The 18,495-nt window shown below is 39.9% G+C and overlaps 1 protein-coding gene across 7 annotated transcripts in view; it reads right to left on the reverse strand.

Moving 5' to 3' along the window:
- The window catches only part of LAMA2 (laminin subunit alpha 2), a 3,379,260-nt gene that overhangs the window by 155,118 nt on the left and 3,205,647 nt on the right, over window positions 1-18,495 (reverse strand). For all 7 annotated transcript variants that reach the window (XM_069234829.1, XM_069234828.1, XM_069234823.1 and 4 more), the window contains one exon: window positions 5,330-5,468. In XM_069234829.1, coding sequence (XP_069090930.1) covers window positions 5,330-5,468 — 139 coding nt within the window. The remainder of the gene's footprint in view (window positions 1-5,329; window positions 5,469-18,495) is intronic.

The raw sequence follows: 18,495 nt of genomic DNA on the forward strand, positions 1-18,495 counted from the left end.
TGAGAGATTGTAATCTTATGTGATGGATTGATTCCCCTTCAGAGGGGGCAATGATGTAGCGGAAATGTTATTTCTACCTTTGACGTCACAGTGACTGTCTATACATGAAAATCTTTGCATATTGTTAATTTAAGTACTAATAGTTTTTTTGTAAAGTGGTGCACTGAAAGCCTATAATAAGGTGCCTTCCCTGTAGAAAAAGGAACTAAACTGTTGTGGTATAGCATTAAAACGTCATGTAAACCCACTCATTTAATTCTATGTGATTCTTTATAATGTTAATTAATAGTATGCACAAAAATGACAATGATTTACTGAAAAGTAATGCTTTAAATGTTACACGCAAAAGTCAAAATTGCAGTTCTGCACTATACTTAATGCAATGTATTAACAAAGTTATTTAGTTTTAAATCTACTGTAACATGAACACTGACAAAGCTTATTAATGACAAATTCATATTTTTAAATGTTATATGTGCTTTTTGAGATAAATGAATGTGCCAATTTAATTAATTTTGCTTAGCCTATGTGAGGCCTTCAAAACCCTATTTTCTGAATACATAGAAAAATGTTTAGTCATTCTTGCTAATGTGATTTTTCTTTCAGACTTCATTCCCATGAGGTGCTAGCTTGGTAATAGAATTCCTATTGTTTTATACATATTGAGCCAGAGAAATTAACCTTGTGCCCAGTACATTCAGGAACTGTGGAAATGGACTGTGTATACAATTGTTTCAAACCTTCACAGATGAGCTAAAATGGATGCCTTTCTCATGCTGGCAATGGGAATCTATAATGATATTGCAGTGCCATGACGCATGATGAACTTGAGTCATGTGGAGTGATGGATGAACTAATCATCTTGCACTTTGGAATATAATATACTGTTCTCCAGCTGGACTTGAGTCAGTCTTCTCCTAACCTCCTGCCCGTTTTCTTCATTCCGGACCCCTTTAGACTCTGAGAGGTACAGACCATTCTACCCTTCCCCTCATTTTCCAATGTTTTGCTGAGACCTAAAATGTTTCCCTTGACCCAAGAAGAAGACTTTTGACAAAGCTTCTGACTTTCTCATGCCTTCTCTTTTTACCTACTTTTTACCAACTTTGGTTACTTACCTTTTTCCCAAGATGTCATTTTTCCAAATTCTATTTGTCCTTTTCCTTTTTATTTTTTGTCCACACGTGTTTTTGCTCAGCACATGTTAACTGATGACTTACACATCTGTAATGATTTCCCTTGCACTAGCTAGATATGCTTAGAAAACCTTTAGGATTACATCAATGCTTAAAAAAACTGATCAGTGCCTCTTTCCTATTCCTCAAGTTATCCTTTTAATGTTTTGCATGGCTATTGTTGAATGTTTAGTTCTTTGATGTTAATTTGTTTCCATCTTTTCCGTCGCCTTGGTCACCCATGGTGATTCTGTACCTTTATTGCTCAGTCTTGAGAATTGTCTACATTACTTTGAGTCTGAGGTTTTAATAAAACCTTTAACATTTTTACAGACTGGAGTTTTCCTTGTGTGGCCACATGGGTCAGACTGCCATTTTAAATGTGCTCTATAAATTTTGATGCCTTATGTCCCCACACCCTTATGCTGTGTGAACGAATGTCTTCACTTTGTTTAATGCATATCCCCAGCAAAATATGCATTAACATCCCTCTATTCTTTCTTTTGCCTCTCCCTCTGGCTCTCCCACCATCTTTTCCTTCCTCTTTTATTTCCCTTGCCTGTTTTTTCAAATTACCACTCTTGATTCCTTTTCTTTTCTCACTGCTTTCACACTGCAACTTTTTAATGTTTTTTGTCATTCTGTTGTTCTACTTCTCAGCAATTAACATAAGTTTAATAACCTCCTTTTTATCCTTTCTGCCTGTTTTTTTTTCCACTCCAAAGTTGACAGTCTTCCCAAGCTTTGAAGCTGTTGCAGAATTCAGATCTGCCTTTCTTACGAACTGAATCAGAATTACAGACCCAGAAAGCGGCAAATGGAAGAGACTTTCAGCAAACTAATTTGTGTACTCATTTGCCAGTTTACCCACGTTGTTGCCAGATACTTGACAGTAAAGTGAGACAGCCTTCTTTTTTTGTTATTGGGGGACACATTAATTGTGGCAGTTTGTTAGGAGGTGCTCATTTTTAATATATGTTTAACAGGATAAACTGCTTTAAACCCAGTTTTGCTGATTTTCATGACAGTCTTCTGGCAAAATTAGGGATTTAAATCTTCCATCTTCTAAGGGTAATTTCTAAGATCTTAAGCTTTCATCCCCTTGAGAGCCGTCTCTCACCTTTCTAACCAACATAGTCATTCTATGTAATATACATTGGCTTGCATCCACCTCAGCTTATTATTGGGCTTCACATTTTGGTTAAGCGCTTGATATTGTTTACTCAACTCATCTATTCGCTTCTTGGAAGCATCTTTCCTGCTTTCAGCTTCAGGAAGAGCCACAGTTTCAAATGAGACATGGACCACACTGTGCCCCTTCCCCATAGACTTTCCTGCTCTCCTGCTGTGCTAGTGAACAGTAAGCAATGACCTCATATTTGCTACCAATGTTAGGCCAAGAAGTATGGACTACTTTCTGAGTAGAGCCACACCCCTCCAGACACAAATCATGGATAAATGAATCAAATGGAATTATCAGGGCTTCTTCCAGGATTCCTCCATTTGTAGTTCCCGGTAACATATGATGGGAGTCAAACATCCCAACTGTTGTCCCTTCCATAGCTCTTCTGAAGGCAATAAGAGGTAAGTGACAGCTAGTGGAGGTGTTAAGGCATGGAATTCTCCTCCCTTCTTGGCACACATTTGATCCCTCAATAGTCTTCTGCCAGCTGATGAAGAAATAAGGAAGGGGTAAAATAACAGAAATATACATGGTTCTTAGAGAGCAAAGTTGGCTTATTGTCTTCTTGTTATGCTACTTCTGAGCCTCAAGGATAGTGGTAAGAGTAGCAATAGGTAATCAAGGAGTAGGCGATGTGACCTCTGGCAGGCCGAAATATGTGTTTGGTTGCCACTGGAAGGCTTCAACAGTTGGTTATACATGTTTCTGGTGTTTAATCTGTCCACTGACTGGCTGTTAGAAATAGACTAGATACAATGTTGCAGTGCATGTGGTATTTTTATGCCAAGTTTGATGTTTGGGGTATTCTCCGAAATGTATTTTTAGTGTTTGTGATGTGTGAATGTGTGATATTCAGCTAATATGTTAATGTGTTAGTGATGCATATGTTATTGTGATGATTGGCACTGCTGGGGTGCCTCAGCTGAGTGGTAAATGAATGTTTTTGAAGTGTCCTATTTTATGTTTTCTTTGGCCCTCATTACAAGTTCCCCATTAACTGTACGAGGAGATACCATGGCTGGAAGTTACTGGGAACTATGAGTCAAACTCCCTGGAAACTGGGGCTATCTTGTTGGACCCACAATTACCAGGTTCTTTACAGCATATTTCCCCTATTCCGGGGAGTTTAATGCAGATATTTATAACCTGCTCTGAGCAGCTGGTAAATATCTGCGGGGGAGGCCTGTGGTGGTTGTGTGTTGTTGGTTGGGGGCTGTAAAGGGCTTTTTGTGGTTAGAGGCTGTGCAGTATTTGAGGGGGTATTGTCTGCTTTCTTATACTGCTCGATGGGGCAGATTCAGGGACTTTCTGAGGCATGGCCAAAGAGGGCAATTGTCCAGAGCCCTCACCTCTCAAGGGGCTCCCTGGGAAAGTGAATTACTCTCTATTTGCCGGCCTCTACTTCTGACTATGTCTCCATACCCTGTGTCTTCTGAAAGACTTTTTGAGGTCCCAAGCAAGCTATAATTCAAGTGTTTTTGTGTGACCTTTTTAAATTTAACATGCAATTTAGAACTGTCTGACATAATGCTGGATTGAACTAGAATAAAATGGGGAATAAAGTTAAAATGTGTTGTGTACAGGGGCCTCCAAACCTTTCTTACCTGGGGCCCTTCCAATCCTTCAGATGACAATGGGTGGGTAGAGGGCAAGCTGTGCCTCTGTCCATCGTCCTTGTCTGCCTTTCAGACACAGATTTGGAAATGCACCATCTAAAACAGGGTCTGGGGCTTTCACACCCAAACTTTTGGGTCTGGAAAAACCTGAGAACTTGTAATTGTCCTGTCCTGTATCCCTAACCGGCACACAAAATGAGGGCCTATGGGACATAGCTATGTTTTTGTATATTTTTATGTGTGAAGTACCCTAACAGGAATCACTATTGGGAACAAGATGGAACAGGATATAGAAAGCATTTAAAAGGACATTGTGTTGGGCAAGGCACTTGAGAAATTTGGATGTAACAAAATGTGCATAATGTTAAGATTATATATTTAGCCCACATTTCAAAAGCTGCTTTACACTGCACATACAACATAATTAACTGCACAACCAATAAAATTGCTGGCGCCTGCATACAACAAAATTAAATTGCTGGTGCCTGCATAAGAAAGAAAAGGCACAGTAAAATGTATTGATTGAAAAGTAAAACTTTAAAGCACTTCCTCAGGTTGTCTCGACCTTAAAGGGGATGTTGAGACACATTCACAGTTTAGCAGACACAATTAAAAAGACCTATCCACGAAGGTGATTTTTCTGATTTTAGGAATACATTGTGTGAATTAGTGAGGAAACAGTAAATTACTCTTTGGATTGGAAATAATGAACAAGTTAAATTGTCCCCTATGAGTTCTGCAACTTTGTTGAATATGAACTGACCATGCAGTCTGGTGCTTCAAAAACGTCTGCCAGACGTGTCTTATCAGTTATTTATTTACTGATTACTTCACTATCAAGGAATGGGTACTTGAGTGAATGAGAGAGTGGGTGAGTAGATCAATGGGAGTTTGAGTGAATGAGTGATAGAGCAATTGAGTAAGTAATTTTCTGTTGATACACTGTTCTGTGGTGCAGTTAGTTATTGCTACAGATATATATATGTATATATATACATATATATATATATATATTTATATATACATTTTACTGTGTCTTATCGTAGTAAAACTTGGAAGAAAAAAACATAAATGTAAGAAAAAAGACTAAACAATCCATTTCCATTATGCAGGACTAGTGTTTCTTTATGTTATTTTACCAGTATTATATCATGGCGTAAACATTGTCTGACAATATAATAATGTCCTAAATACCATTTACAAAAATACCACCTTATTGTATTTAATAGAAGATTCACACCAAAAGCAGCAATACTTTTTGAAAAATATTTAGGCTATGATATAAAAGTCAAATTATATTTTTGTTATCAATATTCTGACATAAAACTCCTTTAATGTAAGCAAGGTACCATTACCTTAAGTTTCTCAATGATGGAAGCCCGCCAAAGTATATTTTTTCATCAGCTTTCAGGTTTAAACCAAAATGACTTCCAACAGAGAGTACTATGATGTTGTCCTCTTCCTCTGTATCCAAATCTATAATCGATATGTTAGCTAGAAAACAAAGATAGATTCAAAATACAAATTGATAAGTGCTGAAACCATGGTTTAAATTTTCTATGTGCAACACAAGTGCATAGGAAAGCAAATATAGGCCATGCCATTCTCAGGCCCATAAAAACGGGCATCATTGGGGTCATAATTCCTCAAGCCTTTTTATTTTGACGACCCCGTACTTGTGATGCAGCATATATTTTAAGATTTTAAAGCAAAACTGACATCTACAAGAATAATGAGGTGAGTAACATGGCTATAGCCACTAGGCGGCGGCAGATGGTGAATTTGCTGTGCGTTCTCTTTCCCAGCAGGACATTTTATAAACTTTAAAACAGGTGCTTATCCTATGAGGGACTGCACTGCAGTTCATTAACATGGGCCCACAAAAACTTCTCAGCATGGCTTTACATTCTCATAAAGGATAATATTGGCATACGCAGCATAGCTTGCCCTGCACATGACTCTCATTCATTCAATGTCAGTAATTAACAGAATGTGTCAAATTTTCAGACCAAATATCATTGTAGGAGACCATTTGCAGAAGAAAGCTGGTCAAACGCTTAACTGTGAAATCCAGCTTTTGCGATGCCACTATAATGACATGGCTAACATTTTTTGTTCAGATCTGGTCTGCTGATAATGCTGGCAACACAAAAACACCTTCAATCACAGCCGGGCAACAGCTAACATACTTGCCATCCAAGTCCCTCTTTTCTTTGCGAAATAAACCCATGGAGGTAAATTAAAGTAAAGCACAGACCCAAAGTCTCAGGGAAAATTTGGTTAGAATTCAAAACAACAGTAGTTAAATCCAAGTAAGGTTCAAATGATAGACCAGCAAAAGCTCAATTAGTTTCCACAAGAGAATGCGTGGAACGATGCTTTCTTGGTGCACCAATTTCTCAATAATCAACATCTTCCAAAAAAGGCCAGTACTTGTCGCCGTCTCTTTGATGTGCTCTTTGTGGTGTATACATGCCTTAAAACGTACGGGAAAAAGTGCTGCCAGTGCCTCTCAAGCTTCTTCATTAAGTGCTTAATTTGAGCCAGTGGTTGCAGGTGAGACACACTGGCAGTCATTTTGGGGGACAAGCACTTATGTTTTATCAACAGCTTTTGCTGCAGAGCAAGAGAAAGAAAAACACATAAGAGGAAAATAGGGATTGAAAAACAGTGACAAATGTAGAAAGCAGGGATAAAAAAAACAAAAATTAGATAAAGAGACAGAAAGTGCCTCTTGGTGGATTAAGGAGGCCTGAGGATGAGTTAATACTAGCAGTATTAGTATTCGTCACTCTGACCTTCAATAGTGCTGGCCGTTGGCAACTGAGCAAGCTTTGTGGCCACAACACTTATGTTCTCATTTACAAGGCCCTCGCTGCATACTGCGCCACCAGAGCATAATTTTTTTACGCTCCGGTGGTGCAGAGTGTGCCAGCCCTTATGAACAAGGCCATGCACAGCCGCCTGGCGTGGCTTTTCATGGCCATGTAATTATGGCCCACTTTCACACATAAGCTGTTGGTGTTTTGACGCAACACTCATGCAACCTCACCGAATCTGATGCATTCCTAGATTTACAAGGCAGGGAATGCATGAGATTCCTATGCCACCTCAGGGGTGGCTTTAAAGTGGCTCAAGGGGAGAAATAACATTCTGCAGCACACATAGAAAGAGGAAAATACCATTTATGATTATGTGCAGGAAGATGTCTTTTTCTGCACATAAACAATCATCCCTTCAATGCTGGCACCCTTGCACTATGGTGCAAGGGTGCCTACATCGGTGCTAGACAGCAGTTTGTGTGCCAGAGCTGAGGAAAGTACAGTGAGGCATTGTATTTCTGCAAATACGATGCATCCCTGAACTTTCAAAATGAGGCAGTGCAACAAGCTGACTTGCAGGGCCATGCTGCATCATTTTATTGTAAATGAGTCTCTTTATTCTTTTACAAAGCAAGCTCTGTCTGTATTCCACTAAGAATATATCCCTTCTCTGGAGGTATGTAAGTACTCATAGCCAAAGAACTGCACATAGCTGAAGGAGTTATAGCAAAGCCCTCGCTGCAAGCTGCACACGTTCTTTTCATGGCTCAAAACAGGAGAAAGCATTGGCCCTCACAACAAAAATATTCCTCCGTCCCAGCAACATTGATAGCCGCAAATGTAGGGAGGAGGGAACATTTGTGACACCATAAATTCTCTAGAATATTATGCAAAATGAAAACAAAACCTCTCCCATGAGCTTGTAGCAGAAGCTTCTTGCACACACATTAGCTTTTAAGGCTCTCTTGCTGCAGCTTTATTTTAACTTTGCCCTTTACCTTGAGTCTACAGCAGAGACTGTTTTCACACTAACTACTTTGAAAAGGCCTACTTGAAATTTTAGTTTTATGCCCTTACTCTGCAGCTGACGATATGAGTACAAGATCTAATTTCAAAGGACATGTTCCACAAATGCAATCCTGAGACCCCCCTCTATTTACTCTTCTGGGATGTGTTGCACTGACCAGAGGAAGTACAGGCATCAACTAGGGTGTAGTGTCCTCCCCAGCCCATGACATACAAAGGACAATGCCATGCGCTGAGTTTTATAACAGACATCTTTATTTCACAGGATACAATCACACACTGCATGCTGATTACATCTTAACCATTAAAACCCATGTCTTAACACCTCCCAGCAAGTTTTGTAACTCCTATATTAAGTCTGTCTTGAACTGCAAGGGTTCTAGATTACATAGATTTCCCACCTTGTTAAAATAAATATATAAACATCAGTTACATTATATTTCTTCAATAAGTCATCGAGGCACTTGCACTAGTCAGCCAGATTGAGTGATATAAGATAGTTGAGATGCACTCTGGTTGCGCATCGGTGGCACCGGATCTGATGCTTAATCTGGACTGTTAGGTAGGATCGCCTTATTCATATTTGCAGGAGCTGAGGAACGTTAAGGTACGGGCATAAAATGTGGAGAGTCCCATGTCCTAGACTGTTCGGGATGATTTACTGACACCATGTGTATTTGCATGTTACCACCCTCAGAGGATTGACAGCAAATAGAGTGTCTATTTTCTGCTTTTGTTTCTGATTGACCAGGACACAGTCACCTTTATCAAAGACTGCTTCCTGAGCTTGTTGATGCCGGTTGGCACATGTTTTCATTTTGCACTTTCGAGAAGTGTCTGTGACACAAACATTATCAGCATTCAAAGGTCAGTCCGCTGCCCACTGTAGCAGTTTGGTTCCAATGGCTCTCCCAAATATCAAGGTCAATAGGAAAGTATAAGGAGCTACCCAGTAACCCATGGATCTGGGTAAGGTAAGCAAGAGCACACAATTGGTCCTGAAGGGGGAAGTATACACCTAAACCTCCAGAGCAATGATTTAGACTACACCTCCAATTGATAGGCATTTGAATATATTTTGTATAACACTTGCACTCGTTCGTCGCACTCAATCACTTGCACTGCGCCATTCCACTGTTAGGAGCACCTCTGCTTATATAATAATAATAATTTGTTATGGAAGTAATGTTTGATTAAAAGAGGCTCTTTTTTTGGATATAAATAAATGTGTTTATATATTGACTTCACAATTCGAGGCGTAGTCTAAATCATTGCTGTGGGTACTTCCCCCTTCAGGACCAATTGTATACTTTTGTCCAAATATCAAGGTGGCAGGACTTTCACCAGTTGTGGAGTGAATGATGAGCACAGAAGACTTGACACAGGGCCTGGTTTAGCTCAATCTGCTCCATCGATGCTTGTTCAATTACCCTTTTGAGGGTACCCATGGACCATTCCACAATGCCTTTGACTGGGGCCACAGAGGTATACTCTTCTGGAGTTTGACATTCAGTCTGACCAGAAACTCCTTGAATTCTTTGCTATTGAACAACAGACTATTGTCAGATTTGAGAATGGTGGGGATACCCTACAATGCAAAGATGTCTTCCAGCTTCTCAATGACCTTGCCGTGGGTTGTTGATGGTAGCCCCTCTACTAAAATAAAGCTTGAATACTCATCAGTGACTAAAATGAAATGATGTCTGTTTCCTATGCCCGAAACAAATCAACTGCAACTCTTTCCCACAACTATGCATTGTCAGTAGATGCTGCATCACTTTGGGGGAAAGGCAGTTGCAAAGATGGCACTCCTTCAGTTTCCTCTCAACCTGCTCACCCAGGTGTGGGAACCACACTCGTTCTCTCAGGGCTCTTTCAATGGCTACAATGCCATGATGTCCTTCATGGGCTAGCTCAATGACTTCCTGTCTTAGGGTCTCAGGTATGGTGATTCTCAAACCTCTCAATACAACACCATCCCTGATGATGGAGAGATCACCCGGTACATTTTTGAATTTTTTAACTTCAACATCACCAGCAATATGTTGAGTGCTCATCTTCCACGACTAAGTTGAAATTATGTCTTTGAGGAAAAGCAAGTTCTAATCGGCATTAGTAGCAGCAAAAATCTGTTCAATGGACAGTGCTGCTGGCATGCTGGACCTCACCATGAAGTTAGTGTACTTCTCAGCCATTTTGGATGTTGCACTGTGATGATGTAGTGGTACTCGTAAAAAGTAATCAGTAGGGTTCTGATCTTTACCTGGTTTGTGCATAATTGCATAGTCGAACACTTGCAGTTGGAACAACCACCTCTCACTGCGAGGGGGCATCCTGGCCTTCGGGCTTCCAAAAATAGTGAGCAGTGCTTGGTAGCCTGTAATGATAGTGAAACATTTTCGATATAGAAACACATGAAAATGTTTGCAGGCCCACACTACAACCAGACTCTCCTTTTCCGGCTGAGAATAGACATGGTCTGTCAAACAGGTTTTGTCTGTCATAGGCCACAATGTGTCTCTAAGCATTCAGATAACCATTATGTTGAGAAAGGATTGCCTCCAACCCCACTGGGCTCACATCTACAGGGATCTCAGTGTGTAACTTGGGGTCAAACTAGACCATCTTAGTTGCATTCTCAATTGTGTGTTGTATTCTCTTGAAGCTTTGATCACATTCAGACCATTGGAAATTGACATTTTCTTTTGTCATGTCTCTCAATGGGGCACTCACTGTAGCAAAGTCACAAATATATCTTGAGCAATAACTTGCCATGCTTAAGAAGGATCGTAGCATAGTGACATCTTGTGAGGGGCAAGTTGTGGATAGTACTTGTACTTTATCTAGGCCAGTAGTCAATCCCTCATCAGAGAATTTGCGGCCAAAGAACTTAATTGCGGTCGTGAGAAACTCAAACTTTGCTGCTTTTAAAGTTAGATCTGCATAACGAAGTAGCTGGTACACTTGTGTAAGAGACTTGTCATGCTCCTCTTGCATTGCTCTAAATACCAGTATGTCTTCACTATAATTAAAAGCATGTGTGACAGGTTGAAATACTCAACGTATAACATACTGAACTGTTTCTGCAGCTGATGACACTCCAAATCTCAACCTCTTGTATTTGAAAAAACCAACATGAGTCGAAAAAGTAGTGATGCACCTGCAGTTCTCTTCCAACTGAAGTTGATGGTATTACTTGTTCAGGTCAAGATGGGAGAAGTCTTTAGTACCATTCAGTTGTGTGTGTGTGGACTAGGATTTCTTCCTCTCTGGATTGCTTTGTTGGCCTGGCACATATCAATAGAGATGTACACTGCACCTCCACTGTTCTTTTTTGGCACAACCACTGTGGGCGAAACCCATGGTGTAGGACTGATGGATCTGTCAATGATGTCAATCTGCAACAGCATTTCTAGTTTTTTCTCAATGTCTTCTTGCAAGTGAAAAGTGACTGTGGTGCCGCTGGGTGACAGGGAAAATGGCCTCATTAATGTGAAGCCGCACATTTATTGTCTTGAGCCTTCCTAGGCCACAAAACAACAACGGAAACTGGCTCACAATTTCAGATTAAGTGTGGAGGTTGTAATGGAAATATATCAGCCCTATGTTAGCAGCAGTGGCCACAATGAGTAGGCATACACTGGATGAAGTTCCTTGAAGAACATGAGTTGGTGCTTGCACTGACACTGCTTTATGTTGGATTGTCGCTATGAATGACCCTTGACTCTCCAATAGTTTAGAGGGAGCCTGCGTGTATACCTTCATATTTTACAGGTTGAGGCATGGCACAGGCTTTTCAGCTGGCACAATGTTAATCGACGCACCACTGTCTAGAATGATGGTTATGGGGTAACAGTATAATTTTATTGTAATCTTAGGGCAGTGGCTGAGTGAATTCAGTTGTTTCATTTGATGGCTTGCCTTTGTCTTTTGTTCTTCCATGCCAGCAGCCTGACCAACATGTGCCTGTTGTTCCTTGGTTGACATCATTATCACACAGCCATCTTCTTCACAGGTGCTTAATAATGAAGTTGAAGAGCCTATATAGAATGAGCTTGATGACGATCGACTTTGTCTGGTTTCTACTTGTTGTAACTGGTGCTGCTTTTTGGACTTGTGTGGATGGCAAGAATACTTCTGGAACCTTCTGGCGTCCATTTTCTTTTCTCGTTGTGATGTTTGGTTTATCTTTTGCTGTGCAAAACATTATGAAGTGGCTTTCTTTCCCGCAACCTTTGCACGTCTGTCCTATGACTGGACTTTTCATGGGGAAATGAAAACCCACATTGGAAACAAAACCTTTTCTAGTTTGAAGACATTGACTTGCATGCATCTACCTTGTACTTGTGCTTGCTTTTCATGACCAGTGTAGATTCATTTTTTAGCTGTTCCAGATACCATATCAGCAGATTGTTGATCTGCTCTTTCATCGTCTCTTCCTGCCATAATTATTTTCTCTGCAATGAGCCTTTCTCTCAATATGTGCCTTCTGACAGTGTCTGGAAGACAGACATTGAAGACTCTGAGGCATATGGCTTTTTCGTCATTAAATTTACTAACCTGTAATGTTTGGTAGGCACATCAAGTCTTTCAACAAACTCACCCATCATTTCACCAGCTTGCTGTCTCGCATGATTGAAAATTTATCTTTTATAGTCGACATCTGACATCCCATTGAACTTGGAACCTAGTGCTTCTTTGATCTGACAGTACGATATTGCATCAGTCTGTGAGATTTTCTTCAGCACTTCTTTTACTCTGTTACCAGCAGGGTTCTTTAAATACTTAATGATTTTCTTGTCATCTACGTCTTCTACGGCATCTGTGAAATCATTGAACAGCTCCATTTATGCAGTTCATCTGGGGCTAAGGTTTTGTTTTTTAGCAGTGCAGAATGGCCGTGATGGTTTCAGAAGCACAGCTGCATTGTACTTCAAGCTGTTTTCTGAAGCCATTGAAAAAATTTGCTATTCCGATCATCTTCTCAACCCGGCTTGGGTCATCACATCTGACTCAAGCTCATGTGGTACTTGCTTTACTCTTGCTGGTAAGTATGTTTGTACATTTGTATCTGGTTATCACTGCCTTTTGCATTTGCTTTGCATAGATGATGGCTCTGTATTATGGTGCAACACAGTATTTCTTCTTTTAGCTTTCCCAATGGATTATGGTGGGCTTTTCGAATGTGCTCCACCAAAGGGCCTTCCACTTCTTTGAGGGGTGTATTTATACGTTGGAACCGGGCTTCAGCTCCTCAGATGGCAACTTCAAATTGCTTCTTATCGATTGGGCGCACATCGCACACACGAGCAGATTGGTGTATAGTTGCAAACTCTCACGGAGAGCATTCTTGTTTCTTAAGGGCACGGATCTCCTACCGATTCCCAGTAGTAGCGTTCTCCCCAGCCTGGGAGAATGCAAAGGACCATGCACACATGGAGTTCTGTAACAGACATCTTTATTCCCCAGAATACAATCATGCACTGCACACTGATTATGCATAACCATCAATACCCACACTTTCACACCTCCCAGCAAGTTACGTAATTCCTCTATTGAATCTCCCTAGAACCACAAGGGTCCTAGCGCACATAGTCTCATGACACTACATCGGGTAGCCACGAAGACCTGCTGCTACTTCTGGCTTGCACTTCTGTACTACCAGCACTGCCCCTGGGGGTATCAAGGGAAAGACAGGAAGGGAAAGTGAAAGGGATCCAAGAGCCCCATTTCATTCGGGATTGTCTACTCCTTGCTTTTCACTTAACCCTCAGCAGGATAAAGCAGGTTGTTGAGTAGGCTCTGGTGGGAGTAGGGATCCACACACTCATGTCCTCAGGCATCAAAGGCTCCATGAGTTTGTCAATTTGGTGATTTAACATACAAGCACTGCAGGTTGTTACACTTAGTAGTGAGAACACAGACCAGGTGTACCTTTTGATCACATAATTTTGGAAAACTCAGCAGCTAGGCACATTTTTGTTACATCATATACTGTAGATTTTTTTACATGTACACCATCAGATCTTCCTATTTTTGTTTTTTGACATCAGCGCCTGTGGTGCGTTTATGGTTCTCCTTAAAAACATTTGTAAGGTAACCTCTCATAACCTCACACATTACCATCACATTATAAAGATGTTATCAAGCTTCATTCCCATACTTTCACTTCCCGTAATTTTTCTCTCCCCCTATGATACTATATTTATGATTTGTACAGATAATTACTCTTACCCTAAATGTTTTCAGCGCACTTTACATTTAACAAAGAAACAGAGTCTCAGGTTTCCTAAAGTCGTTAAACATGGAAACAGTAAGAGGTAACCAAAATTCAAAAACAACATACGGCAACATAATGCATTGTTAAGGGAGCAAGTTAAAACTGTTCAGGGCAAGAGGTGGCTGTAGTTAAATCTGCAGTTTATCCACTGGAAAGGGAGAAAATTATCTTTAATTTTGTCGGGAACGAGAAAGTGTTACTACCATCTTACAGTCTCTGGAAGTGCGTTTTATATGATTTAATATATTCATATACCAGTTTTGCCAAAGCTCTGTGCAATTTTTTTTTTTAAATGTCTACAATCAATCAAAATTATTACGAACAGTATATATACAGACAACATGCAGAGGCAAGGGAGGGGAAATGATGATTTAGAAGAGAACAAAAGGGGGCTAATTCACAACTGGCCTCCGCTGTCACGGAGGATGCCCCAGAGACATGGAAGGGGTCCCTCACTCACTGAGAGACCACCATACAGCAGTTTCCTTACTGCGGAGGTCCTGCCACGAGAGCGGGACCCCGGCCACAACGGCAGAGACCCTTAGTGAATTAGGCCCACTGTGTTTAAGGTTGAGTGGTGCAAATAAATGCTCAAAAGGAACACCAGTGGGTTGCGGCGAATAGCAAGGAAGAAAATAAACCAGATTGGTCACAAGAAGGGGAGCAGATATAGCAAATTGAGATGCCAAATGAAGAATGAGTGAGGGAAAACAAAGAGGAAAATGGAGGAAATTTAAGGAGGGGCAAGATCATGAATGAATTAGAAAGAAATACAGAAGTAAAAGAGAATATGTGGGTGGAATTGAAGTCAATGTAAATCAGCAAGGGAGGGGTGAATAGAGGTTTAGGATGAAGCCAGAAAATAAGTCCTACTGGAGATTTTAAATTTGAGTAGTAAATAGTAGGTACAGAGGGTCATGACGAGGGAGGGATAGTAATAAAAATGAGAAAGAATAGGAGTAGAGATAAAAACTTTGGCAGCTTAAAAACTAAGAAAGGGATGAACAGAGTTGAAAATGGCAAGAAAAAGGCAACAGGAAAGAAGTGGGTGGAGAAGGTAATGAAGTCAAATATAATGTCAATGTTAAAGAATTCAGATGACAATGAGAGACAGGTAGAGGAGAATTATATAAAATGAGAAGGGCAATTATTGGACTAGAATCAGATTAGACTGGTTAAGAAGAAGAAGGGAATGTTATGCCATTCACGACTGGATGAATGCAATGTAAGCGGAGACAAAGATTCCTAGAGAAGAATCAAAGGCAGGTAAGAAAACACAGAGTGGAAACCATCCATGTAGAAGTAGCAGCAGAGTTTAAAGAAGGTGATCAAAGAAACAGGAAGGATAATGTACACACAGAGGGGAGAGGTGCAAAGAGAGAGCCACCTGGACCACCACAGCAGATAAGAGAAGAATCGGAATTTTACCATGCTTTGCTCATGACACCAGCAGTAGAACGATCACTGAGGTAAGATGAGACCATTGCAGTGCCATAGATGCCAGATGAAGAGACAAGGTGGCTAGAAGTGGCAGCTGATCCACAGTGGGCCTCAGGGTGCTGGCCCACCAAAACCAGCGAGCACAGAGGTAGAAGGTGCACTGTGCAGCTTTTTGCAGCAGAAAAGCACACTGCTAAAATGATAGGAACGTAAGTTCATTATTTTTCACTACAGAGGCTTGTGCTGCTGTTAGTGAAGAGTAAGCACGTCAGGTAAACGGCCATAGCAGGGCTCCATGGATTGTACGTGTTTGAGGGGCACTTTTCATTTCAGCCCTTCAACATATTCACAATCTGTAGAGATATTGATTGTGCACCGCAGGTATGTTAATGATAGGAACCTGCTTGGGTTGTGACAGACTTTCATCATTTTCAGCCTGAATTGGCCCCTTTGAACCTAAGCAGTAGTACAGCAAGGGTTTCTAAACTGGCAACAGAGCCCCAGATGAGACGTGCTCCCCTGCACCTTGGAAACAGGGTTGTGAGCACCTTAACTAGCCCTCATCAAAGATCAAAGCCTCAGAGGATATTGTTTAAGGCAAGACAGTTTCAGCAAACTTGTTTCCAATTTTGCACATATACTTCTTTGTTCATGACCTCTGCCCTATATCATTTATTCAGCAATCATTCACCGTTTTTGTTATCTCCCCAAGCTACTCAAAATCTAATTACAGAGTAGATTTGACCTAAAGGCCAGAGCTGTCCACCTTGAAACTGGGAAATCAGGTTTGAGTACCAGCATCAGATCAACATCTCATGGCAAATCGCTTAACGGGGCAACGCTCCCTTTGCATGCATTATGCCTGGTGCAGGTATAATGCAGTGCAAAGGGTTACAATGCATGCATTGCGCCACTCTGTAAATACGGCGTAGGGATTTCGGCCTTGTTGGGCAGCATAAACGTGAAAAATAATGATGTGAATGTGGTGCAAGGTGGCGCAAGGGCATTATAATTATGCCCCTAAGAATTGAAACAAAAGTAGCATTTATGGTAGCCTCTGTAGCTATTAACACACCTTTAATTGAAAGAGCAGGGACGCAAGAGGTGGTTTCTTTCAGGCATTGAAAGTTTCAAACTTAGTTTTGTGAATACAGAAGGAGGAAGTTGTTATTATCGTCCCCTTATTTAATAAATAAAAGTAGAGGAACACAAATAACTCTGAGTTCAATGTTGCTTCCTGGACAGTCAAGGAGAAAATTGTCATTATAACTGTAGGTGACTTACATAGCATGGTCCTTGTAACAAAGCAATAGAGCTCTGCAGAAAAAAGATTTTACGTGGATTGTACCAAGCTGAAAAGACATGTCTTGTAAATATGAGGAGAACACTAAAGCCTTTTTAAAAATTGTAAAATTTTCATGGTTTTCAATCAAACAGGGATACAACCTGATGTGCCTTCAGTGACTATGCACAATATAAGATCTCCACTACTAATCAGAACCATGATTGGCAACAGAGTACCAGCCACAACTCAGCAGACAGACTTTGCTAAATCACTGCTGCCTCAGTGGCGGGATATCTAGGGTATGGCATCTCTGGTGGGTTGTCTGAATAAAAAAAGAAAGGACAAGGACGCTGCCCCGTGATTCGGATCAGAGATGGATACCTAAAGTGACGACATTGGATTTTACATATTATTTAAATGAGTCTAAAAAACAATGGGACTCCTTGAAATTATCAGTTTTTCTGTATATTATGAAGTGAAAGGCAGGACTTGAATAAGGATATGGATTTGAGATGATTGGTGAGCAGTGGTCTGTCTGATTTGTGTTAGATGCAGACCTAAACAGTATATGTTGGGAACATATTCATTTGTCCTGAAGAAGGTGGTGGAAGAATCTTCATAAGACCACTGAAACGCGTCAACGCTAACTGGACTGCTGGACCCATTGGAACGGTCCTAAGTTTGAATAGGGAGTGTGTGCAAAAATCGATTGGCCTATATATACCAAAACTGGGACAGCTTAAAGATAATAGACCGAAACAAATGTCTTTTTTTGTCTCTATCTTGTTTATTGAGTCTTTTAAATGTTTGGTTTTATCCAACTTTTTTTGTTATGTTTTTTTTATTTGTTATGGGTAGTATGATTTTGTAATTTTATGGGATTATTTAATTTAATTAATTATTTTATCGATTGCTTTATTTTAGATCAGCCATTGGAGTGAAAAATTGGGTGATATAGTGTGTTATTTATTTGAGAACATTGGAGTGAAAGATTGGGTGATATAGTGGGTTGTGTGTTGATTAGTTTGTCATTTCCCCTGGGGACCTTTTCCCTTTTTACTGGATTGTATGATGGAACCACGAGTGCTTTTATCACAATTGTCTTTACAACGTGGCAATTACAACGCATCCGTCATTACAACGAATGCACTTACTATGAAAGTTTTTAACCGCAAAAATGCCTTTACCACGAAAAATTTGTGGTAAAGGCATGGTTGGTAAAGACATATGCGTGCTTGAAAATAAAATGGTAAGTATAATCCATACATATATATATATATATATATATGCATATATATATATATATATATATATATATATATGTTTGTGTATGTATTTAAACATATATATATATATATATTATATTTTATGTATATACTCTCGGATATGTTTAAATATAGATTACATATATATATTATATATGTTTGTGTGTGAGTATATATATATATATATATATATATATATATATATATATATATATATGTATATATATATATATATACATATATATATATATATATATATATATATATATATATGTATATATATATATATATATATATATAAATTACCTAGTGCTAGTTGCCACTAAGTAGTTGTAGGTAGGAGAACGTTTCTATACAAAAATTGTTTTTTTACTTGCCCATATCTTTGGCACCACTTGATGAA

Source organism: Pleurodeles waltl, chromosome 5 (genome assembly GCF_031143425.1).
Source record: "Pleurodeles waltl isolate 20211129_DDA chromosome 5, aPleWal1.hap1.20221129, whole genome shotgun sequence".
Classification (NCBI taxonomy): domain Eukaryota; kingdom Metazoa; phylum Chordata; class Amphibia; order Caudata; family Salamandridae; genus Pleurodeles; species Pleurodeles waltl.